This window comes from Desmodus rotundus, chromosome 12 (genome assembly GCF_022682495.2).
Source record: "Desmodus rotundus isolate HL8 chromosome 12, HLdesRot8A.1, whole genome shotgun sequence".
NCBI classification, from domain to species: Eukaryota; Metazoa; Chordata; class Mammalia; order Chiroptera; family Phyllostomidae; genus Desmodus; species Desmodus rotundus.
The window spans coordinates 7978824-8004693 of NC_071398.1; the positions used below are offsets into that span (position 1 = coordinate 7978824).

The 25870-nt window shown below is 58.7% G+C and overlaps 1 protein-coding gene across 4 annotated transcripts in view; it reads left to right on the top strand.

Annotated features, from left to right (window-relative positions):
• The window catches only part of CPNE2 (copine 2), a 38119-nt gene extending 12258 nt beyond the window's left edge, over window positions 1–25861 (top strand). Inside the window, exons 3-16 of one of the 4 annotated variants that reach the window (XM_053916122.1) lie at window positions 594–773; window positions 2477–2551; window positions 4434–4505; window positions 5536–5619; window positions 5904–5993; window positions 6952–7050; window positions 7593–7679; window positions 9032–9091; window positions 10777–10910; window positions 11733–11787; window positions 15475–15526; window positions 16798–17036; window positions 24078–24314; window positions 25612–25861. In XM_053916122.1, the coding sequence (XP_053772097.1) occupies window positions 594–773; window positions 2477–2551; window positions 4434–4505; window positions 5536–5619; window positions 5904–5993; window positions 6952–7050; window positions 7593–7679; window positions 9032–9091; window positions 10777–10910; window positions 11733–11787; window positions 15475–15526; window positions 16798–17036; window positions 24078–24314; window positions 25612–25719 (1572 nt within the window). In that variant the 3' untranslated portion in view covers window positions 25720–25861. The remainder of the gene's footprint in view (window positions 1–593; window positions 774–2476; window positions 2552–4433; window positions 4506–5535; window positions 5620–5903; window positions 5994–6951; window positions 7051–7592; window positions 7680–9031; window positions 9092–10776; window positions 10911–11732; window positions 11788–15474; window positions 15527–16797; window positions 17037–24077; window positions 24315–25611) is intronic. The other 3 variants (XM_053916123.1, XM_053916124.1, XM_053916125.1) reach the window with 3 other exon arrangements.
• The last annotated feature ends 9 nt before the right edge of the window (window positions 25862–25870 follow it).

Consider the following 25870-nt stretch of genomic DNA (forward strand, 5'->3'; position numbering starts at 1 on the left):
CTGTGGGGGCTGCACCGTTCCAGGTCTGGCCTTCCAGGATTCTATACAAGGTACACACATGAGCCTCTGGAGGGGCGGGAAGCCCTCACCCGCTCCTCCCCCTGAGGATCCCTCCTTTCTGTTTCCTCTCTCAGTGTCCACGTAAAATGTGGTTTTAAAAAAGGGTTCTCCCAAAATAAAAAGAATCAAAACCACACAGAGTCAAATGCCTCCACTGTACAGAAGTGGCAACTGAGGCCCGGATGGAAAAAGGGACTTGTGCTCTGTCAGCTAGGCAGGGACAGGGCCTGAACTCTCATCCTGACCCCCAGGTATGGAGCCAGGGCCAGAGGGTTAAGAGTGTGGGTGCTGGAGTCAGAGCTGGGTTCAGATCTTGGTCCTGCCCCTCCAGCTGTTCCACTTTAGGTGAGTCACTTAACCTCTCTGTGCTTCAGTGCCCTCCTCTGTGAGCTGAGGAAGGCAGCCTTCCAGGTAACTGGCCAAGTGGCTGGTTCTGAGTTGGTGTTCAGCAAGTTGGTGGAGTGATTTCCCGCCGCCGAGAAGGGGGGCACCAGCCCCTGACTCTGACCCCGGTTTCCCTGCCTGTTCGCCAGTACGACAGGACAGAAACTGCCGTCAACAACCTCAACCCGGCATTCTCCAAGAAGTTCGTCCTCGACTACCACTTTGAGGAAGTGCAGAAGCTCAAGTTCGCCCTGTTCGACCAGGACAAGTCCAGCACACAGCTGGAAGAGCATGATTTCCTGGGCCAGTTCTCCTGCAGCCTGGGCGTGGTGAGCCGGGCCACTCCAGGTGGGCGGGGCGAGGCAGGACTCCGCCCCCAGGCATCACCCAGCTCCCAAGGACAGGGCCGCCCCTTGGAGAAAGCTGTCGCCAGCTTTCCCCAGGCCCCTGTTCCCAGCTGGCTCCTGAGGCGGCATCACAAATACAGACAGCGGTGGGGGGAGGGGGCAGCGGGGGACAGCAGGCGGAGCCTGCCAAAGGTTGCCACACACCAATGGGGGTCCCACGTGGTCAGAGCTGTGGGCTGTTAGAAGTAATCCAGTGTGGTCTTGACTTCCTGGCGTGGGAGGATCCGGCCAGCAACCAAGACACCCATGGTAGTCCTGCTGCGTGGCTGGCTCACTGTGTGACCTTGGGCAACTTCCTTTCCCTCTCTGGGCCGCACCTCCCCATCTAGCTCCATCCTTGGTGAGCTTATGGGAGTTGGGAGGTGACAGGACTAGGAGCCTCTGACACTGGTCCCAATCATCCTGTATGGCTGTGGGCCCTTGGACAAGCCCAAGCCCCTTCTGGGCCTGTTTCCCCACATTTCACTGGGGGATAATGATGACTGCCCAGCGTATAGGGATGGTGAGGGAATAAAATGAGAAATGCTTTGCGAGGTCCTAGTGGAGCCTGAAATGCCCTGGGCCTGCCAAGAGATGATGTCCAATGAAAAAAGCAAGGGTCCAACAGTTGCATAAGCAATGGTGTGGGTCCAGGGTCCCCGCTGGCCCTCCAAAGGTAACCGAGGAGAGAGCCTAAGGAGGCTGAGTGGGCAGGGGCCTGGAGCTGACAGGGGAGGGAAACCCAGCAGGATCTGACGCTGCCAGCCCCGAGCTGGCCACCCCTCCCCTGCAGGGAGGGGCAGGGCAGGAAGTGGCTTTGGCAGGGCCTGGCCAGAGCTGTGGCCCTGCTGAGGAGGCCTCTGGACTGCCACTACAGCCAGTGACCAGGGACAAAGCTCCTGCCAAACCACAGCCTGGCCTCTCTCCCTCCTGCTCTCCCAGCTCCCGCTGACATCCCCACTGGTTGAGACCCCACAAGAGAGAGGACAGGGGAGCCGAGTGCTGTGTCCCCAGTGGCCCAGAGAAGGTGGAGAAGGACAGAGAGGGGACTGAGAGAAAGATCAGCAGAGGGGGAGTGGGAACATGCTCCTATGGGCACAAAGAAACGCTGGCGTTTCCCCCAAGAAACAGAGGACCAGCCAGCCCATGACTGCTGTGGGAATGGGGCGTACAGACATGGTGGGAAGGCGACACTGCCGTGCGGCCCACTCTTCCTTTCTGTGTTGTATTGATCACTGAAGCCTGTGAATGTATTTCCTATGCAGATCAGTGAAAGTACGCAGGGAACTCAGGGTCTGAGCCTCTCCCTCAGAGGAGGGTGGGGTCTGTGGATGGCTCTGGGGGAGGCTGTTAGGGGCCAAACTCCCTACAGCTGTCCCCAGGATGTGAGCCCTGCAAGAGCCTTTCCCTGGGGGCAGCCAGGTCAGTGGGAGCGGGACAGCTGGGGCTGTGTTCCAGCGGTGGGACCTCTCTGGGCTTCCTCTCGGCAGGCGCCCAGTGGGGTTAGCAACAGCAGCTGTCTGCCTCCCCAGGGATCAGGCAGGGGGAGGCTTAGCCCGCGCCTGGCATGGAGAAGCATGCTGTAGGTGATGTCTCTGGAACCTTTTTCCTCCGTTCCCACCCTCATGGAGCTGCTCTCCCCTCAGATCGTCTCCAGCAAGAAGATCACTCGGCCTCTGCTGCTGATGAATGACAAGCCGGCAGGGAAGGGCTTGATTACGGTACTGCCCGCCTCTGCACCCCCTCTGCTTCTGCCCGTTGCCCTCCCCCATCAATGGGCCCTTCCCTGGCAGATAATCACCAGCTTTGTTTGGAGTAAAAAGACCCAACTTACAACTTAGCAACAGGTCTCTTAGCAACCGGCGCCTGGCTCCACATAGGATGCATTGGGGGCTGCCAAGCTGGGGGTAGGGGATTGTTAGCGAACCCCACCTCCTCTTACTCCTGGAGCAGGTGCGTTCCTACTTGTCTCTGGAGGCCAGAGCCCTCCCAGCGTGCCCTTCGCGCACTGGCCCCTGCCTGTCCTCCGTGGGGGGTCTTTCAGCAGCGCTGGCCCATCAGAGCCGGCCGCGCTGCAGTGCGCCGTGGTGCTGCGATGTGCACTGATTGCCGAGATGCGCAGTGATTCTTGGCGGTGCTCAGTGATTCTTAAGATGCACAGAACACCCCTTTGCGCCGGTGAGCTCCTCGGTCCTCAGGTTCCGAGAACTGAGAAACCCAGGTGTGCAGGTGAGGGCACGGAAGCCCAGGGAGGAGGTTCCCTGGGGTGGTTCAGCTAGTGAGATTCCCTGCTAGATTATCCCCCTTCACAGCCTGGGTGATTTGGGGCACTGGCCTCACTGGAGGGAGGAGCGCCCAAGCGGTGTGTGTTCAAACGGTGTCCCTCCCCTGCTCCCGAACCTTCCTGGCTCCCTGGAGCCTCGCTGTCCAGGCTGTGAGGGAGCCTGCAGTCCCCACCTGGCTTTCCTGCCCCAGCTGTTTTATCCCTTCCTGTACACGCCCTAGGTTCAAGGCCAACTGAATTCTTAGCACATTTTGCACATGCCCTAGGCCTTTAGCCACCGTTCTGCCACCTGGAATGTCCTCTCCCAACCTGCCCCACCTCTTGGGGTTCAGAACCACCCCATCACCTGGCCTTCATAAGCCAGCTCCCCTCCCCCTGGAAGCCAACGCAGATGGCCCCCACCCAGCCTGATAGGCCATTACCCCTAGCATTTCCACCTGCCCCACCCTAGGCCTCAGTTCTTTCCTCTGTGACATGGGTGCAACGGTAGGTCCCACCCACAGCGTTGTTGCGCATGTCTCGGCTGGAGAGAGGATGGGCAGACAGGCATCAGCGTGTCTGTGGTTCTGGGGGTCCAATATCGTGTTCGGTGAGGCCAGCCTAGAGGTGTGGGGGAGGGGAAGCCCTAGCCAGGAGAGGACGCAGCCCACTGTGTTGCTGTGGGCCAGAGGACCTCCCCTGCCACTCTTTGGGGACAGGGAGAGAGAAAGGCCTGGAGAGGGCAGATGGCAGTTCCAGGGTGACCCAGCTGGTCCATCACTGGCTGGCTGGAGCCGGGGGGCTGTGTGGCCGATGGGGAAGGCATGGAGGACAGATGACAGTGTGAGTTGATGAGGCAGCAGAGGGAGCTCAGGTGGCTTCCGTCCCTGCCCTGGGCCTGTTTCCCTAGCTGCACAGTGAAGTTGCTGGAAGTTCTGATACCTTGGTGTTTGGAGGTGGCTGTGCTCTCCGGGTCTGCAGTGGGGGCCTGCACGGGCCTGCCAGGCTGCTCCCTGGCCCAGAACCTCTCCCCAGGGCTCACGACCACCCCTCATGTCTAGTCCCTGCTTTATTTCCTCTCCCCCCTTCTCTTGAGCCACATGGGGTCACTTTTTGATTGCTCATATCCGGATGGGTTACCCCATTTTTCAGAAAATGGAAACTGAAGTTTGGGGAAGACAAGAGTCTTCTCCAAGGTCACCTGGCACTATCCCGTCCCTCCCTAGTCCCTCCCAACCCTGGAGAATGGGCTCCTAGGCCCCCTGGGCCCCCTTGGCATGGCAGGGACCTGGGGAATCTAAAGAGCGTGTCCGACCCCTCCCATTCCCCTGGCCCCACAGGTTGCCGCCCAGGAGCTGTCCGACAACCGGGTCATCACACTGAGTCTGGCGGGCAGGAAGTTGGACAAGAAGGTGAGCTGGGCAGAAGACGGGGTTCTCCTCCAGGAAGCAGTGTCCCTCCCCGACTCCAGGGTTGTGTGGCTTAGCCTTGGAACTTCTGACCACCACTGTCCTCACCCCCCACCAAGGACAAGCTCATAGCACAAGGGCTGTCCCGGCCACCCCAAATTAGGGTCTTCTCACCAGTGAGGTAGTGAGTTTCCCATCACTTAGAAGTATTCAAGACATGGCTCCTTGTCAAGACCCACTCCTTGGGACTCCCTGTCTCACTTCGTGTAAATGCAGTAACCTACGGGCTGTGTCACACCCCCAGGTCCCCTGACTTCGCGCCTTTCACTGTCCCCACCCTTGATTCTGCTTCAGCCAAATCAGCCTCCTCCTTGTCCCAGGATTGCACCAGGCACCCTCCTGCCTCAGGACCTTTGCACGTGCTGTTCCCTCAGCCTGCAGTGTTCTTTTCCCTGCTTTCCCACCCCTCCTGCTTTATTTGTCTCCTTAATACTAATTACTACCCTATAGACATTATTTATTTAGTTACTTATTCTCTGTCTCCCCACTTAGTTATAGATTCTTTAGTGTCACTGTTTTTAAACTTAAACAGATTTTTAAAGGACATCGTATCCCTTCTGTAAGGTGCTCAGGAGAATTGCCATTTTTTCAGATTCCTGCTAAAATAAGTTAGGCTCCCCTATCCTGCTGGAGGCCTCCTCCCGCCCTGGGCACAGTCATCCTTTTGAAGTCCTGTCTGGTCTAAGGTGCTGGCACTGTCCTCCTGCAGGCTCCAGGCCTCAGGGTCTCGGGGTCCACGTTGCGGTAACCCCAGGCTGGGGCAGTTTCTCCGGGGGGGGGGCAGCTGGTTCCAGGGGGCGCAGCTGCTCCCGGCTGCTCGCTGAGTCCTGCAGCAGCTAAGGGGAGAGGAGCCAGGCTGGCTCTGCCCACGGCTCCCGCCCCGACACGGGGTTGGGGAGGCTGTGGACTGCACCTCCCACCCATCTGAGTCTGGCTTTGTGCCTCCTTCACCTCCATCCTCCTGCTCCCCCAGGACCTCTTCGGGAAGTCAGACCCGTTTCTCGAGTTTTATAAGCCAGGACATGATGGCAAGTGGATGCTGGTCCACAGGACTGAGGTGGGTGTGCGGGGGCCTGGGGGTCTGTCAGCCAGTTGTTCGGCAGTCAAGCCTCCCCAACAGCTCAGGATGGGGCTGTGCAGTCACAGCCATGGAGTGAAACGCGTGATGGCCCCTAAAGGACCCATTTCCCCCTGCCACAGGGATGCACGCTTCTGTCCTCAGAAGTGGGGCCGTGGGTCTCTCCATCTTGCCACTCCCTGTCCCCACTGGGCTGACCTGATCCCAGCGTACTGCTGCCCAGGGAGGGCCTGAGATTGCCCTTGCCCCTCACTGTCCTGCAGGTGATCAAGTACACGCTGGACCCTGTGTGGAAACCATTCACTGTGCCATTGGTGTCCCTGTGTGATGGGGACATGGAGAAGCCCATCCAGGTAAGGGGGCCCTGGAGGCCCTGCTCCCCACCCTGCCCGCTCAGCCTTCCTGTCCACCCCAGGCTTCCGGTGGGGGGGCCCTGGCAAAGCTCTTTCTTATTAAGGTGGAAAGAGACCCCATCCGGGGGGAGGGTAGGAGACCAGGGTCCTCGTCCCTGGTCTGCCTGACTGCCTGAGTGACCTAGGAAGGGAGGCCAGCTTTGTGAGCCCCTTCTGTAAAGCAGAGTGGCTGTCCCGGTCTCCCTGAGGCCTGCAGTGCTGCCAGGTGGGATGATGGATGTGGAAACCCCGGGAAAAACCGAGTGTTGCTGTGCTGGGGACAAAGATTACTCACCTCCAGATGCCCTCAGTCCTCAGGGGTGTGTCCTGGTAGCAGGTGGGGTGGGGCGAGGCAGCTAGGCCAGGCCAAGTTCCCCAGACAGGGTCCCAGGAAACCTGGGGTCTAGGTCTGTGTCCCCTACTGCCACCGTGAGACTTTGGGCAAGTGCTTCCCTCTTAGGGCTTCAGTCTACCTGTCAGCAGAATGGGTACAGTAACCCCTGCCTTCCTCCTATGAGTGTCGTGGCAGCTAAGTTAGAGAGCATATGGAACTAGGGTTTTTATGTACCCATCTTAGGGGGGAAAGTCTAGGGAGGGCTACAGGCCATGGCCCATGAAGCCCAGTGGGCCACTGCCCAAGACAGATAAGGAGCCCAGTGACCGTGTGAGAGGAATTGAGCTTCCTGCGCCCAATGGTACGGCCACCATTGCTGGGTGGCACACTTTCCAGCAATGAGGGAAGGTTTCCTGCAGGCGGTTCAGGAGCTAACAGCATCATCCCGGGCCAGTGAGGCAGGTGTTCGGGGGAGACAGAGGCAGCACCACCAGAAGCAGATGGGGGTTTGCTCAGAGAGCTGATGGGCTGGAGAGCTCCTCCTTGCCTGGCAGCTCTAGGGTGACCTCACTGGCCCCACCCCAGGTCATGTGCTACGACTATGACAACGATGGGGGCCATGACTTCATCGGCGAGTTCCAGACGTCGGTGTCACAGATGTACGAGGCTCGGGATGGTGTCCCGGTAAGACTGGCGCGTGTGTGTGACCCCAGGACCTCAACAGGGAACAGGGGAGGGGCACAGGTTTTTGAATCAGGCAGATTGGGGCTCAGATTTCATTTCTCTGGCTTTGTGAACTTGAGCGGGATATCCAGTCTCTCTGAGCCTCAGTTTCCCCATCTGTTGAATGTAGGTGGAGGAGGAGAGTGGGATTTAAATGAGATGATACAGGTAAAGGTGATATATAGTGAGCACTCAGGAGGGTCTATGCAGCTCACCCTAAGACACCATGCCCAGGTGACAGTTCTGTGTTCATGAGTGGACATGACATGATGTGTTGTCTCGGGGTTGGGGATAGATGCAGCTTCTCCTACCTTGGAGAGCCACGGCTTGGTGTGAGCCTGGGTGGCAGGACCCATTTCTGGGTATGGACATCCAGGAAGGCTTCCTGGAGGAGGCATGCTGCCCCTAGTCAATGCTATGGAGAGGATTCTGGAGTCCAGGGGAGCACCAGTCCTCATGCAGACCCTGAGATGAGCTTCTCTTTCTCCTCCCATGTTGCCCAGCTGGAGTTCGAGTGTATCAACCCCAAGAAGCAGAGGAAAAAGAAGAACTATAAAAACTCGGGCATTATTATCCTACGATCCTGTAAGGTGAGCCAGTGGAGAGTAGGGGAGGCACAGGGCAGGGCCAGCAAGGCCTGGGTTCTAGTTCTGGTTCCACCAATCCTGGTCCTGGCTTGGTGGCCTCAGAGCTTCATCTGTGTGGGCCTCAGTTTCCTCACCTGTAGAATGGGGCTGTCAGTGAGGATTAGTCTCATATCACGCCCCTGGGTGGAGGTCATGGAGGACATGAGATGACCTTGCAGAGCCCCTCCTAGTGGGAGGGTAACTGTAGGGAGTTGCTGCTTCCCATACAGGCAGCTTGCCCATTATATATTTGGCACCTGAGGGGCCAGGGCATCTTGTCTTCTGGCAGTGACATCAGTGAGGGCTCAGGTAACTGTGGCTCCCATGGCATAGCTGGGGTCCCTGAGGCTCAGAAAGGCGATGAAGTTCACTCCAGCAGTGGCTGGGCTGAGGTCAGGGGCCAGGTGCCCTGGCTGTCTGGTAGCCAGGTGTCTTTTGGAATTGGAGAGTGTTAAAGAGGGCACCCCGGGCCAGGACAGTGAGGGGCTTGCTGGTTCTGTGTGAGCCCCAGCCCCCACCTTGTCCTGGTCTGGGGGCGGTGCCGGGGAGCAGGGGTTTACAGGAACATTCACTGGGGAGGTCGCCGCAACACAGAAATGCCATGTGACCGGCTGTCAGCTTGTGGCATCAGGTTTGGGGTCCCTGTTCCTGAAACTTCTGTCACTCACATCCCCCCTTTCATGATTTTTGTTGCCTGTCATCCTACATTTTTGTCATCAGCCCCTCCTCCTCCCCGTCACTTTTGTTTCTTATTGTGTACTTAAACGCACTTATGCTGAAAGACACCCTTATAACTCTCCCAGAAGGGGAAGGCCAGCATCCTTTGCCAAAAGGGGGCAAAGAGCAGCAAAACAAGGTTTAGCAGTTTTATTAATTTGTAGGGGAAGGCCTCGGGCTGGAGGTGGAGGTCTTCCCCTATAAGGTGGGGGTTGGTAAGAGCTAGAGAGGCTCACGCCGGAATGAGACCTTGAGAACTTGAGAAGTCTGTTCTCCTGTGATTGATTGGTAGGTGTCATCCATGCTGGGTCCTGGGACCCCGCCTGCCATCATCACCAGTCTGTCTGTATCTGTGTGTGGAGGTCCCACCCATGGGGAACCATTCTGTGAGCGTTTTGTTTTAGAGAGGTTGGGGTTTTGTTTTAATCAGATCCGATTCTGTCATCTGCCTTTTTTGGTCTCTTCGACCCTGCTAAGTTTTCAGGGTACAGAGCAACAGTGCCCCGAAGGTCCTCTGTGGAGAGTGTGACCAAGTGGGGTGCTGGCCCTCGGGGCAGGGTGGGGACCCACTGACTTCCCGCTTCCTTGCCTCCTTGCAGATAAACCGGGACTACTCCTTCCTGGACTACATCCTGGGAGGCTGCCAGCTCATGTTCACCGTAAGGCGCTCCCCGCCCCAGTGAGGATCCTCCCTGAGGGTTTGGGCCGGGACTGGAGCCAGAGGGAGGGTGTGTCTGGCAGGGGCAGGTGGGGCTCAGCTGCCCAGCACTGGGTTCACTAGCTACAGGCCTTCAGAAGGAAAAAGCCAGCTTCCTCCTCCCTGGCCACAGGCCTCCCTGCCTCATCTGCTCCCCCACATCTTGCTCACTCATCTCCTTCCACACCAATCCGCACTGTTCTCCTCACAAACCAAACTCTGCTCTTTCTTAAGCCTTGGCATTTGCTCTTCCTTCTGCCTCAAACACTCTTCCCTGGAACCTTCTGGCGGCTGCCGCCCTGCCTTCCTGCCGGCAGGGCCATAGAGGTCGCCTTGTCGGGAAGCTCTTTCCCAATGCCTCCTGTTCTCCCTGTCACCTATCCGATTTGATTATTTCTGGAGCAGTTGCCACTCTGAAATTATCTTAAGTATTTTCCACTCACCCCACTTGTCCTACACCTTGGGCTGTGAGAGCCCGAGGGGTGGGCTTGTTATGTGTGGCTCTGACCTCGGCGTGTCCCACAGTACCCACACGGAGCAGACCTCAGTGGGGACGGCCGAAAGGAGGGCTTGTTCCTCTGCCGGTGGCCTGGCGCGTGTGCCCAGCAGACATCTGTCCCAGTCATCTCGTCTCCTGTTCCTCACCCCAAGGGAAGCCTCAGGCCCAGGGGACCTGCTGGGGTCCCATGCTCTGCCCACCTCCCCACCTTGCCTCACAGCTCCCCGGCGCCAGCCACCTCTAGACCCACAAGATCTGGCGCTCAGCTGCAGGACTCTATGGGGCCCAGGGCTTGGCCCTGCTGACCTCTGACACATGGGTCACCACTGCCTCTGTCTCACAGAGAGGCTAGACCGTCCTGTTCCCCCTGCATGCACGTGTTCATTCAGCAGAGGGATCACCTCCTGTGTGCCAGACTCTAGGCTCTGGTCCTGCAGGGCTCTCTCCAAGATTAAGGCATGCCACCCTGACCTCAGGGAGCTGGCCCACCCCACAGCCACTGAGTTCTGAGGTGGCCCTCTCTTCCCCCTGGCCTCCTAACCCTCCAGAGTCTGGGCTGCGGTTCTCTCCAGGCTGAGAACAGGAAGAGCCAGGTCCCTGGCCACTGTCAGCCCCAGTCCCTGTGGCGCACCTGCCTGGTGCCCTGGTCCCAGCCCTGGCCCCTCGGCAGTGTGCATCTTGCCTACCGTGAGCATCTGGTCGGACTGGGAAGGTGGGCACTGCCCTACCTAGCAGCCCCAGGCCCCCAGGTCCCTTGGGGGTCAGAGGGGTGAGGAGGAGTTGGCTCGGGGTGGGGGCAAGGTGTCTGGGAAGGCAGCACCTGAATCGGGCCTGCAGGACGGAGGAGAGTTCCCTAGGGAGACAGATGGCCTGTCTGCTCTTAGGTAGATGGGACCTCATGAATAAAGGCCTGGAAATGGGAACAGATGAGTGTGTGGATAGGGACGATGAGGGGGAAAGGAATTTGGGGCTGTGAGTTGGCTCCGTATCACATCTGGGTAACACATTTATGCTCAGGACACAGCGAGCCCCGGGGGGCATTGCAGCCAGAGGGCTGATGCCGTCCCAGCAGCCTCTGCTCCCTGTGGGTGAAGGAGGGTGCTGGGGTCTCTGGCCACACTGAGCCGTCTTTCTCCCCCACCCTACAGGTTGGGATAGACTTCACAGCCTCCAACGGGAATCCCCTTGACCCCTCCTCTTTGCACTATATCAACCCCATGGGCACCAACGAGTACCTGTCGGCCATCTGGGCCGTCGGGCAGATCATTCAGGACTATGACAGGTGAGCCTGGGGAGGGGCTCCAGCCAACTCAGCTGAGGCATGGTGTCTGCTTCAGGGCGTTTCTATGTGAGAGGGGAAGATGGGGAAGAAATCACTGGAGTTTCAAGAGACCAGTTCACGTATGAGGCAGGCGCTATGGCAGCAGCAAAGAGAGGGACCCTGGGGAATCAGGGAAACCCACAGAGAGAAGGGGCCATTCGAATTAGGCCCTAGAGGATGAGTAGGAGTTTGCCACGGGAGACAGATTGAGAGGTATTTCAAGATGGGGTGGACACACAGGATTGAAGTTGGAGTGTCAAGGTGCCCTGTATGTTTGGGGACAGCAAATGGCCGATGGCCAGGGCTGGGGGAATACGGTGGGAGGGAGGGTAGGGCAGGTGGAAGGAGATGAGACTGGGTTCCAGGGCTAGGTGATGAAGGGCCTTGAATGCCAACCAGTTTAGGAGAATTTTTCCCAGCCCTAAAAGGAAGCTCAAGCCAGCCAGTACCTGTCACTACCATTGTGACTGGTTTGGTGGCTGCATGGGGTCCCAGTTTGGGAAGGATCTGGAAGCTGGCCCCAGACCTGCTGGTTAGAAGCTCTGTGTCTGCCACAAGTGTAGGGGGGCTCAGGCCACACCGGGTGCCCAGAGGTGGGTTTGGGGTCAGTAGGGCATTTGAACAGAGCTTTCCCGGGGGTGGTAGTAAAGCTTTTTCTTTGTCCCTGGGGGTGTGCGGACGGAGGGGGCAGCCCTGGGTGGGGAGCTTGGGAAGGGTGAGTGTGGGTGGCTGGAGGCCCCTGTCCAGCTGTCTCACTGTGGTTTTTCTCCTCCCTCTTGTTAGTGATAAGATGTTTCCAGCTTTAGGGTTCGGGGCCCAGTTACCCCCGGACTGGAAGGTGAGTGAAGCCAGACTGTTTCTTCTTGGCCAGGATGGGCTTTGTGTGTGTGTCTCTCCAAGATCTGCTTTGGAAGGGTCTGGTGCTGAGCTTCTCTGAGCTTTTCCCAAACCCACACTCATTTCTCAAGCCGAACCCCACGCTGGCACTGGAGCTTTAACACGGAGCAGGACTTGGGCACCGGGTTCCAGCCCCCAGAACCCACGTCAGGTGGGGAAGACAAGGAAGATACCAGGTTTAGCAAATAAAAATACAGGACACCCACTGAATTTCATATGAGCACATTTTTAAGTATAAGTATGTCCTAAGTATTGTCTGGAATATACTTACACTAAAATATCCATTGTTTCTCTGAAGTTCAAATTTAACTGGATATCTATATTCTGTCTGGCAACCCTAAACACAACAGGCAGGGTCATCAGGGCTGAGATGGGGCAGCATGGGCCAGAGGACAGCTCCACCCCAGCCTGGGAATATCAGGGAAGGCTTCCTGGAGGAGGCATAGCATCAGCCAAGAGGGGAAGGGAAAGTAGGAATTCACAGAGTGACTGGGGGTGTCGATGGGGCAGGGAGTGTGGTAGAGAGAACAGCCTGTGCAAAGTCTGGGAGGCAGAGGAAGCAGGGCCAGTTGGAGAGACAGAAGGAAGGTGGGCGCAATGGGAAGATCCTAGAGGGGTAGGGGGCATGCCATGCAGGGACTCGAACGCACATTGAAGAGCAATGGGGGCCACTGCACCGTCCCCTTGGAGAGTCAGAATCCAGCTGGTATTTTTGAAGGCCCACCCTGGCTGCCAGGTGGGACTGGCTGGGGTCAGGGTTGGCAGGATGGAGGGATGGAGAGCAGGGATGATGTCCATTTTACAGGTGAAAGGACAGAGGTTCAAGTGACCTGTCCAAGGTCATGTTTACAACAGGGGTCTTGGTTCCAACTGGGCAGATGGACTCTGAAGTTTAGTTTCAATCAGCTGCCTCTCCCATGAGAAGCCTGGGGGAGTGGACACAGGGGCTCCTCACCCTGCGTGCCTGTCTCAGCTAGCGCCCCCTCTTGTCTGCCGTGCTGTGCTGCATGCCATTTCCAGAGTGAGCATTCCCCTCCCAGCCTCCCCAGGGAGGGTGAGTTTCAACCTAGAATTTCAGAGTGGCTGTGGGACCTGCAGGCCGTTATGTGGTAGGGGGCAGGGTCCTGCAGGACCAAAATGGTGCCACAGCTAGAGCGGGCAGGGAGGGCTGGTGCTGGCAGGCCCAGCAGGGGCCTGTTGCTAGGACACCAGCCAGCTTTCAAAGAACTCTGGTTCAGTGAGATGTTCTCTTGCGCAAAAGCCTCCTTGAAAATGTCACAGGGCAACTCTGGGGAGACTGGAGCTTGGCCAGGCTGGAGTGCCCAGCGGTGCCTGGAGGGATGCAGGAACCAGGCTGGGAGAGGATAGATAACTTGGTGCCACCTCCCAGGCCTGGCCTGGCCCCTCCCAGCCCCTCCCTGCCTCTCAGTCTAACTTGCCTTGTGCCAGCCACTGGATCCTTCTTTCCTTCCTTCCCACCCCAGGGCCTTTGCACATGGCCTTCCTCCAGCCTGTTGCTCCCTTTCACTCACCTCCCACACTGCTTCTCAGGGAGGGGTCACCCCCCACCCCACCCCCGGGCCTGCCAAGCACGGTCCACACAGAACTCTGGTCACTTCGGTGTCAGGGGCGGGGGGCAGAGGGGGGGTGGCTTGGTTATTGTCTCCTTCTGGGACTCGGTGCGCAGGGAGGCCACCTGGCTTTCTTCTTGCCGTCTCTTGCTCCTGGCATGCACTTGGTATGCATGTCTGTTCACAGTGAATTTAGGGCCCAGCAGCCTGAGCAGCCAGAGGTGTTGGTTCTCTGAGGGTGGGAAGCTGGAAGGAGCCTGAAGGACCCTGGGACCAGCTGCCTGCCCCTGGGGCCTCAGTTCAGCTCTGCCCTGGATACTGCCTGTCCCCCAGATCTGCACCTGGCTCTGCTGTGGCTCGCCCATGTGACTGAGGCATTCCTTGACCCTCTCTGAACCTCAGTTTTACCACCTGTGAAATGGGGCTGCTGGAGTAGGTAACCTGAAAGGCTGTGGGGTGGAGGGTGGCCCCCCACGGCCCCCCGCACTTGAGCCCAGGCCAGAACCTCCCCAAAGAGGGGACAGTAGCGGGGAATGAAGAGGCTGGGTGGCCGAGAAAGGGAAATAGTAATCTATCCCTATCGGGAGGGGGTTTTTCCCTCTTGGCCTCTAGAATCTCCTAAAATCTGATTTTGCAGGAAATGATTGGCCCACAGGAGGCCTGTTTCCCTGGCAACCATTTTCCTTTCTCAGCCCCCTCTGTACAAGACCCCCTCTAAATCTCTACAGAGGCTCATGAAGTTGCCACGGCAACAAGGACCTCCAGTCCCCTACACCTGGAGCCCAGACTGGGGACAGGGTGAAGGGGGCCCCTGGGCAGGGGCAGGGCCCAAGATGGGCATCAGGAGACTGGCTCCATGCCAGGCACTTAGGGCTGAAGGAACAAAGAGCAGAGCCGCCCATTCCCTAGAACAAGGAGGTTGTCTTCTCCTTGGGCCAGCTGCCACCCACAGGGCAGCACTAGGGGAGCTCCCCGAGCCCAGTCCCTCCCCTCTTGGCCCAGGAGGGCTCCCCAAGGTCTGGGGCCCAACCCCGTCTTGAAGCATGAGGGACCTGGGTCCCTGGACCGTTCTGCTGCATGGGCTTGGCACCTGGGCCCCCCTCTCTGGGCCTCGGTTTGTTTATTTGTGGGACAGGGACACTGGCCTCCCAGCACCTCCAGTACGGTGGCTCACAGCTAAAGCATCTGTCAATCTGGGATTATTGGAGCCCAGACTGAAGCTCTTCCGTGACCTGGGCCTCTTCACCCTCCTGACTTAAAACCCTTGGGGGCAGGAACGCCTTCTGAGGGTAGTGGGTTCACGGAACCTGAGCTCAGGAGGCAGCCTGAACTCGGTTCTAGTCCCAGCTCTGCCCTTCAGTAAATGTGAGATCTTGGGAACATTCTGGTATGTTCTGTGTCTGTTTCATCATCTAAAAAATGGGGTAATAACAGGCCTTCCCCCATTGGCTATTGTGAGGAAGGAGTGAGGGAATGCTTGCAAAGCACGAACATGGGGCATGGCCTGTGGTAGACAAGGGGGCTGAGTGGGGAGTTTGGCTGTGAGAGGGGTGGGGTGGGGAGGTCCCCCAGCTGAGCTCTATCCTCTCCTGAGGCCCCAGGTTCTCTACCCTCGTCCTACTTGCAGCCCTGAATGGAGTTTAGTTATTGGTCTGTGTGTCCCCAGACTGTCGTGGGTCCAGTGGTGTCCAGGATTGTGCAGGGCAGCCTTTGATGAAGGGAACTCCAGTTACAGCCCCAACCACAGTGAGACCTGGTGACCAAGGGGCATCTCTGTCCCGCTCAGGGACTCTCGCAGTGGGGCGAGGAGCCGCAGGCAGCCCTGATCCTGCAGGACAGAGTGGGCTGATGTGGAAGGCTCTCGGTTGGTCCTCTGCATGGGTCAGACCCAGCAGTGGAGGTACAAGCGGATGTGGGGGTATCTATAGCCCTGACCTTGGGGGGGTATGAGTAAAGAGCCAGGTGCCCCCAGAGGGAGCCTGGGCCTGGCAGGTGGGTGGCCTGGGAGCAGGTTTGGGCCAGGAGGCTGCCGGCTGAGCGTTTTCTCTGCATTTCAGGTCTCCCACGAGTTTGCCATCAACTTCAACCCCACTAACCCCTTCTGCTCAGGTGAGTGTCAGGCATACCTGCACCTGCCCTGGGTTTGCACCAGGCCAACTCCCTGGGTGGAGGGAGGTCAGAGTACAGGTTTCCGTACCTTTCTCCTCTCCCCTCCTCCTCATGCTTCCTCAGCACAACAGCTAGGGGAAGAGTTGGAGGTTGGAGTCAGGCGGTCCTGCATTCCAGGCTAGCTGCTGCCCTTCCCCCCCCCCCCCCCCCCCCCCCGCTGTGTGACCTTGGGTAGATCACTGCACCTCTCTGAGCCTTTGCTTTCTCACCTGCCCTAGGGAGATGTGACACCTGCTTAGCTCACATCACTGTGGTCAGGTGAGAATTAAGGGAAGCATTAGCAGCAAGCCCTGTGTAGGAGGAGGCAAGAGTAGAAAATGGCACACCTGCCTCTCACTTCTACCTGCTCTGCAGGGAGGGCCCCGCCCTGCCCCGCCCCGCTCTGCCTTTGACTGAGAGCTGTGGCATCCAAGGGTTGAGGGTGCCTGGGGGAGGGGAGGCGGAAGGGGCAGGCCATGGGCGTGGTCTCTGTTCCCCCTCCTACTCAAAAAAGCCTTAGAGGATTTCCAAGCTTCTAAGAGTCGGTTAAGAAAGTGTTGGAAGAGGAAAGGGGCTCCAGGTGGATGTGGAAGAGGGTGGTCCCTGCCACCATGGGACCTTTCAGCAGAGGCTTTGGCTTGGGTGAGCAGTCCACCTTCCTCGGGGACCCTCAGAGCTGGGCCTGGTTTGCACTTGGGAAATGCATCAAGGCGCCGACTTGGGGACGATGCTGTGACTCAGAAGCCATCTGTTGGCAAGAAATGTGACCCTGCACGCCTGCTGGGGAATCATGCCGGGTTTGGAGCAGGTCTCCAGAGATGTTTGTCCAAGTTCACGTTAGTCAACCTCGTTTCCGGCCACAGGCCTTCTGGAGAGGACCAAAGGGCAGGCGGATATTCTTAGGCTCAGAATGGCAGCTGTTAACAGAGCACCTACTGTGTGCAGGGGCTGTGCCAGCATCTTAGTCCCCCGAACAAGCCTGAGCAAAAGCCATAGCGTGTCCAGAATGGACTCCAGGTGGCTTCCTGAGGCCCTGAAGTGTCACTGCAGGACCCCTTCCCGCCACCTGCCCAGAAGTAGATTATCAGACCTATGAGCAGACAAGGAAACAGGCTCAGAAAGATTAAATCTGCTGCAGACCCCACAGCTAAGACGTTGAAAGGCAAGATTTGAACTCAGGTCTGTCTGACTCTGTATTCAGGGCTCTTCACCACCCTGGCTCTGCACTGCAGGAGCTTCTGGCAGGGGCGTTTGGGGTGAGCCTGAAATGACGCTTGTTGGCAGCGGGCACGGGTCCGGGAGGACCAGGCTGATCTCGACTCTTGTCTCCGAGGCAGGCGTGGATGGCATCGCCCAGGCATACTCAGCTTGCTTGCCCCACATCCGCTTCTACGGTCCCACCAATTTCTCTCCCATCATCAACCACGTGGCCCGGTTTGCGGCCCAGGCCACGCAGCAGCCGACAGCCACGGTGAGTAGGCAGCCACCAGTGTGGACCTGCAGGATGGGGTGGCCCTGGCTGGGCCCTCCCTGCCTGTCACAAGGGAGGGCCAGACTGAGGCACATCCTTCCTACCCAGCCTGCCTCCACGGGGCTGGCTAGCTGGCTCTTATGCCTTCCTTTGTTCTAAAATCCTAGATGCCTCTCTGGCTCAGTCTACCTGCAGGTATGATAGGGGGGTTGGACCAAGCCTGATTAGTCCTGGCCTGTTGGGGCATAGAGCTGAGGGATACTCAGCAGTTCCATTCACATGTGGTAGGAAACGGGGCGGTGATCCAGGGGAGGTGCCTCCCCAGGGCAGAGGGTGCACGTGGGAGCCAGGAGGCCGGGCCCTGCAGCTCTAAGGCTGACCCTCTGAACCACTAGTTCCAACAGTGCAGCCCCTGCCTCACGCTGAGGGCTGTGGAACTGTCTGGCCCGGGGCTGCCAGGGCTGCTGCGTGCATCTGGAATATTCGGTAAACGCCATGTCCTGGACATCTGCAGCCCTGGTCCTCTCCTGCTGTCCAGCCCCAGGCCTGATGCTAGTGTTGAGGGTCACTGAGGGGTCACCATGCCCACCTCCCCCCACCAAACACCAGCAGCTGCCCTGACTCTGCAATATGAGTCTCCCCAAGGGAAGGGGGCCTGGTCCCATTGGAGTATACTTCCCAGCACTTCCCAGGCAGGAGCCCTGGAGGGTGGGGGAGTGGGACCTGCACTGGGACTGAGGAGACTGTCAGATTCCCATCTGACCCAGCACTCTTCCATGAGGCCCTGCCCATCTTCGGGTTCCCCCTCCTCTGGAAGGAAGGGGTTACTGCAGGAGTGCCGGAGTCCCTCCTGCACTGCCCTTTCACCCTTCCTCCGGAACACCCTCCTGAGTTCACCTGCCTCCCTGTTGCCATGGGCACCATCGCCCCCCACTGCCCAACACAGCCGCTCCTCACCGCTCTTGCCCCTAGTATCCATTCCATAGCACTCGCTGGCCTCTCCCTTCCTCAGAGACCCCCTTCTGTCCCTCAAACATACCGAGTGTGCTCCCTGCACAGGGCCTTCACCCTGCCATCCCCCCACCTGGAGGTTCTTCCCTGGCCTGCCAGGATGGCTCCGTCCCGTCCCTCAATGTCCCCTCAAATGCCACTGCCCCCCCACCCCACCTCGCTGGCAGCCTTCCTTGACCGCCCCCCACCCCCCATCTGCCTGCTTTGTGTGATCCCGCCTGGAGTCTGGCCATGGCACCAACATCTCCCTCACACACCCTGCGCCTCCCTGTCTACTGTGCGTCTCCCCACTGGACTCTTGGCCCCGTGGGCTGGCCCATGTCTGTGTGGTCACCATCACCCCTTGCTGGAACTGACGAGTTCCAGGGCAGCACTCATCATGTCGAGGACGGGACAGACTAGACCCGCCCCCACTGTGGGCTGTGCATTGTGCGGGGAGGTGGGAGGAGTGACTCAGCCAGGGCCTCTCCCAAATGGAAAGGGACCGGGTCCCATTGGGACTGCCCAGAGGAGCTGGCATCTCTACTTGGCCACTAGAGAGGTGGACGTTGGCAGTTGGCAGGTGGCAGGAAAGATAGGAGGGGGGAGATTATGAGAGAGGACACCGGGGCCGGCCTGCAGAGGGCAGGACAGCAGGACATGGTCTGGTCGTGGGGAGGCAGCAGAGGTCCTGTGGGGAAGGGGACCCTGGGGTCAGGCTCCCAGAGTTTGAATCCCACCCTTACCCCTTCCTCACTGTGTGACGTGGGGAAGTCACTTGACTTCTCTGAGCCTCAGTTGCATTGTGTGTACAGACAGAACACTAACAGGATCTGCTTCGAAGGGGTGGTGTGGAGAAGCAAGTTCCCGGATAAGGCCCGCCCAGCAGAGGCCAGGGACAGGCCGGAGGGAAGTCTGTGTGTGAGGGTCAGCTGTGGTGAAAGGCGGCCCTGGTCCTTCTTGTTGCAGGGACATGATCTGCTCTAGTCCCTGCCCTGTGGTGGCAGCTGAGGGCCTGGGACAAGCCCCCTCCCAGCTCTGAGCCTATCTATTTCCTTCATGCAAGGAGACAAGGGAAGCCCCAGGGGTGCTGTGAGCGTCTGGGGCAGCCTGAATGGGACACTGTCTGAGAAAGGCCTGGGAGTGGCTTTTTATAAAATTCCTGGGGGTTTGGCTGGAATTGTTAGGACGCCTGCAGCCAGCCAGGCCACTGTCCCTCCCAGTCTGTTATCCCCTGAGCCAGCTTTCAAAGCAATGGAAAAAAGACCTGCATTCCTGGGGAAAAACAGGAGGCAGGAGCAGGAATGAAGCCAGTGTCCCTCCCCAGCCCTTTGACCTGGCAGGACTGGGCGGGAGACTGCTTCCTGAGGAGATGTGGGCCCCGCCTGCTGGATCCTTGGTGTGCAGGGTGCCTGGGCCCTGGGCAAGCCCCGGAAGGAGTCTTTGTGTTCTGGGGGACTGCTGAGGATCCCCAGGGGGAAGATGGTGGCCCTTTCTCTGAGCAAGTCCGAATCCTGACCAGTCCTAATCCTCTCAACACCCCAGCCATGTTTTTGAGACCTGGTCCTCCCAACCTGGGGAAGACAGCTTCCTCCTGTCACTCCCACCCCAGCTTGGGCCATCTCCCAGCATCAGGAGTGGGACCAGGGAGTCTCTGTCATCCCCGCTTACACGAGGTCCAAGAACAGATACCAACGGGTCTCTGCTTCCTGCCTGTACTCTCCCACGTCTCACCTTGCACCAGATGCGGAGGAAGTGGGCTGTCCGGTGGTTCAACCCCAAGCTCTAGGCCCCAGAAACCTGGGTCAAACCCCAGCTCTGCCACGTCATGGCTGTGTGACCCACGGCCAGTTGCTTAAGCTCTCTGAGCCTGTTTCCTCACCCGAACGGTGCGGGCGATGGAACACCTTGCCTAAGAGAAGCATGGTGAGGATTCAACCACTCAGCACAGTGCCTGATGCACGAAGCGTTCGATGAATGTGGGCGGCTGCATCTTCTGGGGACCCCTCTTGGGCCAGCACTTGGTGATGCTAAGTACATTCAGGCCCAAGGCAGAAGAAAATGATTGGTGGATTAACGGATGCTTTTATGCAGCTGCTCTGGGGGGAGCACTCGGCGTGGCCTCACCCTCCCGGTCCCAGACATCTGCGCATGCACGCACGCCCACGGGCAGGAAACACAGAGCAGGTGGTAGGAAGCATCTCTCTAGGCAGGGCTCTACTCTCCATTCATTCACACACCACATCTTTGCTGAGAATATTTCCGTGCGGCACCGGGGTGGGGGGGGGCTGTGATGCGCGGGATGAGGCCTCTGTCCTCCAGAGCCTGCAGTCTAGTGGGGAGCCAGGCCAGGAAGCAGCAGCTGGGCTGCGATTAAAGCTGTGATGACGGAAGTGCAGCATCATAAAGGTGGCCCCTCACCCAGACGGACGGCTCTGGGAGGGCTTCTTGGGAAAGGGATGGTCAAGCTGAGCCTCGGAGGATGCTTCAGAGTCAGCCTTGCAAAGGCTGGGTGCGTGCACGTGCACGTGTGACCATGCGTGTGTGCATGTGTGTGGATCATGCCAGGCAGAGGGAACAGCATCTGCAAAGGCCTGGAGGCATGGTGTGTGGACCTAAGTGAAGGAAAGAGCGTGCTGTAAGCGGGCTGAGCTGGGGGTAGGCGAGGTTGAAAGGCGAGCCAGCTCCCACAGGGCCGTGGTAGCCAGTGAGGAATCTGGATGTTCTCTTGAGGGCAGGGGAACCACTGAAGGGCATTAGGAAGTTCTGGTGGCGCCAGGTGGCTCCTATCATGGGGCCTTCATCTTTCCCTCTGCTCTGGCCCACAAAACTCAGGCCTTTTGTCATGGCGCATTCCCAGCTGGCCCCTTAGATGTCTGGTGTTCCAGTGGAGGGGAAGCTGGGAAGCAGCCGGGACCCTGGGGATCTGCCTTCCGCTCCTGCTCCCAGGGTCTTCAGCAACTGACTTCTCAGAAATGAGCCAGGGAGTGAGTGAGTGCGGCCTCCCCAGACTCTGCCTGGAACTGTTTTGATCAAGTCAGTTTCACAGAAATCAAATCACAACATTAAAATGGCTATTTTAGAGTCTCAGAAAGCTGAAGACTCTCTGGTCAAGGCAAAAGGTGCAAGGCGATCCTTGAAACGTGTTGGGAGTCTGGGTTTGGGGTTTGACCTGACAGGGATGCCTTACGTTTCTGGAGCGCAGACGGGGTGCCAGGCCCATGAGATGGAGAAGAGGGTGCAAGGGGCTACGCTGAGGAGCACTCAGGGTGGGGGCTTGGGGAGGGGACTGTCCCGAGGAGGAGCCCTCCCCACGGGCAATGCTGGCAGCAGAAGCAGAGCTGAGCACTGGGGAGAGCCTTCCGTCTGCGGGGGGTTGATGGAGGGTGAGATGCTCAGGTGGGGCCTGGAGCTGTGGCTGGGCAGGGGATGCAGGGCAGAAGGAAGTAAACCAGGAAGGGCTCACGTGGAGGCGGGGAATCTTGAGGCAGAGTACAGGCCTGTCCGTGGGGCAGCTGGGCCCCGTCACACCCCCTACTGCCCAATTCCGCCCTACATTCTCCCCTTCCACGACTCCCTCCCAGGTCCCTTCCGAATGGTCTTGGGGATGGGGCTGTGGACCCCTGGGGTTGTAATGAACCTCAGGGGCTCCTGGACAACCCTGGTTCTGTGCCACCGTGGGCAAGGAGCCCAGGACTTGTCAGCTGCACTTCCATTGCCAAGGCTGATGACCCCGAGCTGAAGCCAAACCATGAGTGGGGGCACTGTGGCTAGCTGGTTGGCACACAGGAGCGAGGGTTCAAGTCCGGTGCCGTGGCTCTGGACCTTGCCCTGGGCTGCCATCCTGGACATTCTGGTCTCCTGACCCTGGGGTGCTGGGTGAGAGGGTGCAGGCCCCACTACGGGAGAGACGACTGCAGCAGAGGAGAACACTGTGGAGAGAGCGCCAACTTTGGAGTCAGCTAGGCTTGGTTTAGAATCAAGACTGGGCTATCCCGGGGCAGGAGGCCTGAAGCAAATCACCTACCCAGGCTCAGCCCGTCATCTCTGAAAGGAGAATCACAGGGTGAGGGTGACAAGGAGGGCCTGTGTGGTCACTGTGTGCCAACAGAGACTTTGTCACCCTGTTAGTTGGAGCCCACGGTCCTGCAGCAACTCAGGCCCTGTCTGCACCCCCCGCCCTGGGAAGAAGGCACCGGGGCTCTGAGGGGGCCCCAGGCCTGCGCACTGCAGTGTGGAGATGTGGCTGATGGAATGGGGAGAGTCAAGAGGGCCTGGAGGAGACCATCTGGGCTGGGAGGGGCTTGGAGGCCAGTCCCACCCATTCCCTTCCTCATTGCCAGGCCTCTCAGTGCCTTCCTTCCTGCCAGCCTGGGTGCTCTGGAGTATTTCTGGTGGGATGGAAGCACCCCACTTAGGGGAGGGGTGCTGGGATGATGGTGAGCTATGTAGGGATGAGGGCCTTGAGTCCCCACCAACCCCAGGGATGGGGGGCTGGCAGCAGCAGCCCTCCACTGCAGGGATTCAGGCTGCCATCTCCATAGCAACAGGTATCCCCAGCCAAGGGATTGATCTCTTAAAGGCACAGTGCAGGAGCCAGCCTACTGCTGCCAGGAGAAGGGTTAGGATCGTGGGGTCCGTGCCTCCATGTGACTCACCCCCCTCCTTCCTTCCACAGTTTGTGCTTGGGGGACAGGCAGGACAGCCAGGCACCCTCAGGGGCTGAATTTGCATCCTCTGTAGGTCCCTCAGGGAGCGAACAGGTGAGAAGGTAGCCATATGCTGGCACGTGGGCTGACTTGAGCCTGCCCTCCATGACCTTGACTGGTCTGGGCCCCCATTTTCTCTCCTGAAAACCAGAAGGGTCGGAGCAGAAGGCGAAAGCTCTACACAGAGAATATGAGGGGCACCAGAGCTTTTCTAATCAAGGATGGGGGGAACTGAGTTCCCCTGAAAAGGGGCCAGAGGGCACTAAGGGCAGAGCTGAGTTGCAAACAAGGTCCCAGCCAGCTGGAGCCCCAGGGCCTCCGCCCACAGGCCACCTGGCGGGCTTTCCTGAACTCCACTCACCCCCGCCTTCGAAGTCCAGACTATAGCCACTTAGTACCCACGCTAATTATTCAGTTTTTTTTTTTTTACTTAAATCATTTGATACAGAAACTTTCTGACCCACTGTAAGTGAATCATTATCCCTTGCCATGGAGAGTGACAATAAAAGTAAATACATAAGAAACTGCACGATGGTATTCAGGTCCAGCTGGAGAGTGTCGTCCCTGAAGCTCTGAGCTTCCTGCCTTCTCTCTGTGCTAATAACGAGGTTAGCGAACGGTGGAGGCGGTACAGACGCACCGGCCCAAGCCGAGACTGCCGCCTAGGCACAGCGTGTAGAATAAAGGCCGCTGCAAAACACCCCCTTCCCAGATGCGATGCTGTGTCGTCTGTTGTGTGACCCGCGTCTGCTTCCCAGAGTCCCGCAGCCCCAGAAGCACTGGCCCCGGTGACCTGCTGAACTCCCGCGAGGCGTCTCAGTGCAGTTGTGCTTGTGGGATGAGCAGGGACAGGGGGCCTCCTCTGTCTGCGATCTCTCAGCCAGCGTGGTCTTGCTCACCGGCCACCAGCCGGCCTGCTAGGAATGCAGCTATCCATTAGCGAATGAGCCGCTGCCACCGGGCAGGCATGTTCTTTGGGGTGCTCGGGGGACACACCACTGCCACTTGCAGATGAAGGAGCTGAGGCGCAGAGAGTAAGTCAGAGACCCACAGTGCAGGGACTGGCAGTGCCAGGTCTTAAGTCCCAGGCTCTCGGCTGGGCAGTCGGAGATGACATGCAGGGCGGGAGGGCCAGGGCAGTTTCTGCTCTGGCTGAGGCTGCGTCAAGGTGTACCCAGGGGCCGGGGTGCTGTGGGAGGTGGCTGGGATTTGGCTACAGCTGGGAAAGGAGTCCCTTTCCTCCCAGGGTCACAGGGCTTAAGGGGTTGGAGTAGGAAGAAGTGGGGAGGGGGACCAGGGGCCTCAGGGCCCTGCTGAGTGCCCGCTGACCTCCTCCCTGCAGCAATACTTCATCCTCCTCATCATCACGGATGGTGTCATCAGTGACATGGAGGAGACACGGCACGCCGTGGTGCAGGCTTCCAAGCTGCCCATGTCCATCATTATCGTGGGTGTGGGCAACGCCGACTTCGCTGCCATGGAGTTCCTGGACGGGGACAGCCGCATGCTGCGCTCCCACACTGGGGAGGAGGCGGCCCGAGACATTGTGCAGTTCGTGCCCTTTCGAGAGTTCCGCAGCGTGAGTGTGGCCCGGGCTGGGGAGGTGACCTTACAGGACCCCAAGAGCCGTAATAGTAACCAAGGATGAAGGTCTTGGGATTGTCCGCAGTGCTAGGCTCCACTGCGCTCAGCCCCATTGCGCTCTTCCTGAGGGCCTTCTCCGTGCCCAGAGCCCTGCCAGGCCCTGCCCCAGACAAGACCATGTGACAGGGTGAGCACTTGCTCCAGCAAGCTGATGGGACACAGAGGCGGTGCCCAATCCAGATGGAGGCTCCAGGCAGGGGTTCCCAGAACACCAGCCCTCTAGCTGACCAGAAGTCAGGTATCTGTCAGGCCAAGGTTTTCAGGGGACAGAGGGATGAGAGCAAAGGCCTAGAGGTGAGACAGGCTTTCCTCATAATCACATCTCACCCAGCCCCTTCACTTCACGGGTAGAAAGCCAGGACCATCCTAGGATGGCCTCCTCTCCCTAAGGGCCTCTGCAGGAAGGACTGGCTCCTGCAGGTAACTGCTCCTACGTGCAGGGGACCCCGAGTCTGCTCAAGAGGTTGTGGCTGGCTTCCTGGCTGCCGCCCTGGTGACTGGGCCCATGAAGAGTCCCGGAGGGAGCACAGCCTCTCAAATGCCAGCCCTGTACTGTGAGCCTGGGGCCTTTTCTTTGACTAGAGGCACACTGTGTGGCCTTGGACAAGTCCTTGACCTCTTTGGGCCCCAGTTCTCTCAGCCATAAGGGCCCTTCCAGGTGCTCTAGCTCAGCAAGTCCCAACAAGAACTGACCACGGTTTTGTAGCCAGTCCCCTCTGGTTTGCCTGAGATGGTTCAGTTCCTTCCTCTGGAGCAGTAGCTGAGGACAAATGCTGGGCACGGACCACCCTCCGTTCATGCCGCCGTTGACCGTGCACCTCCCCACGCCCGGCCTGTGGCTGGGCTCGGCGGTGAACCAGACAGTCGCAGCTTGTTTACACCAGCCGAGAAGGTGCTCAGGACATGCCTGCCAGATGAGTGGGCTGTGCAGCTTGCCTCCCTACGGCTCTTGTCCCGGAAAGCCCCCCACAGACAAACCCTTCCTAAAATGTTACTCTCGGGCATCCCAAGTGCTCACGGTAACAGTTACACTTAGCCTAAAGGACGACGGTACTGCTAACAGCAGCTTTCAGACCTGGACAGGGACAGGGTACAGGGCGGGGGTCAGTTTCAGGCTGACGCTGTCATCCAGGGACACCTCCAGGAGCAGCTCTCTGGGAACGGTGCCCCTCACAACTTCTGTTCAGTAACCCATATTCTCTCCTCTCTAAACCCCACCCTCCACCCTGCAGGCTGCAAAAGAGACCTTGGCCAAAGCTGTGCTGGCAGAGCTGCCCCAACAAGTTGTGCAGTATTTCAAGCATAAAAACCTGCCCCCCTCCCACTCGGAGCCCGCCTGAGCGCCAGCCCCCGCAGCAGCAGCATGCCAGCGGGCCCCTCCCCCAGGAACATGCACGCTCACCCTGCTTCCTTATGGGTGGCTTTTTTTTTTTTTTTTTTTAAATGATCCACATGTTTATTTTTTACAATCGGACCTCCACCCCCGAGTTC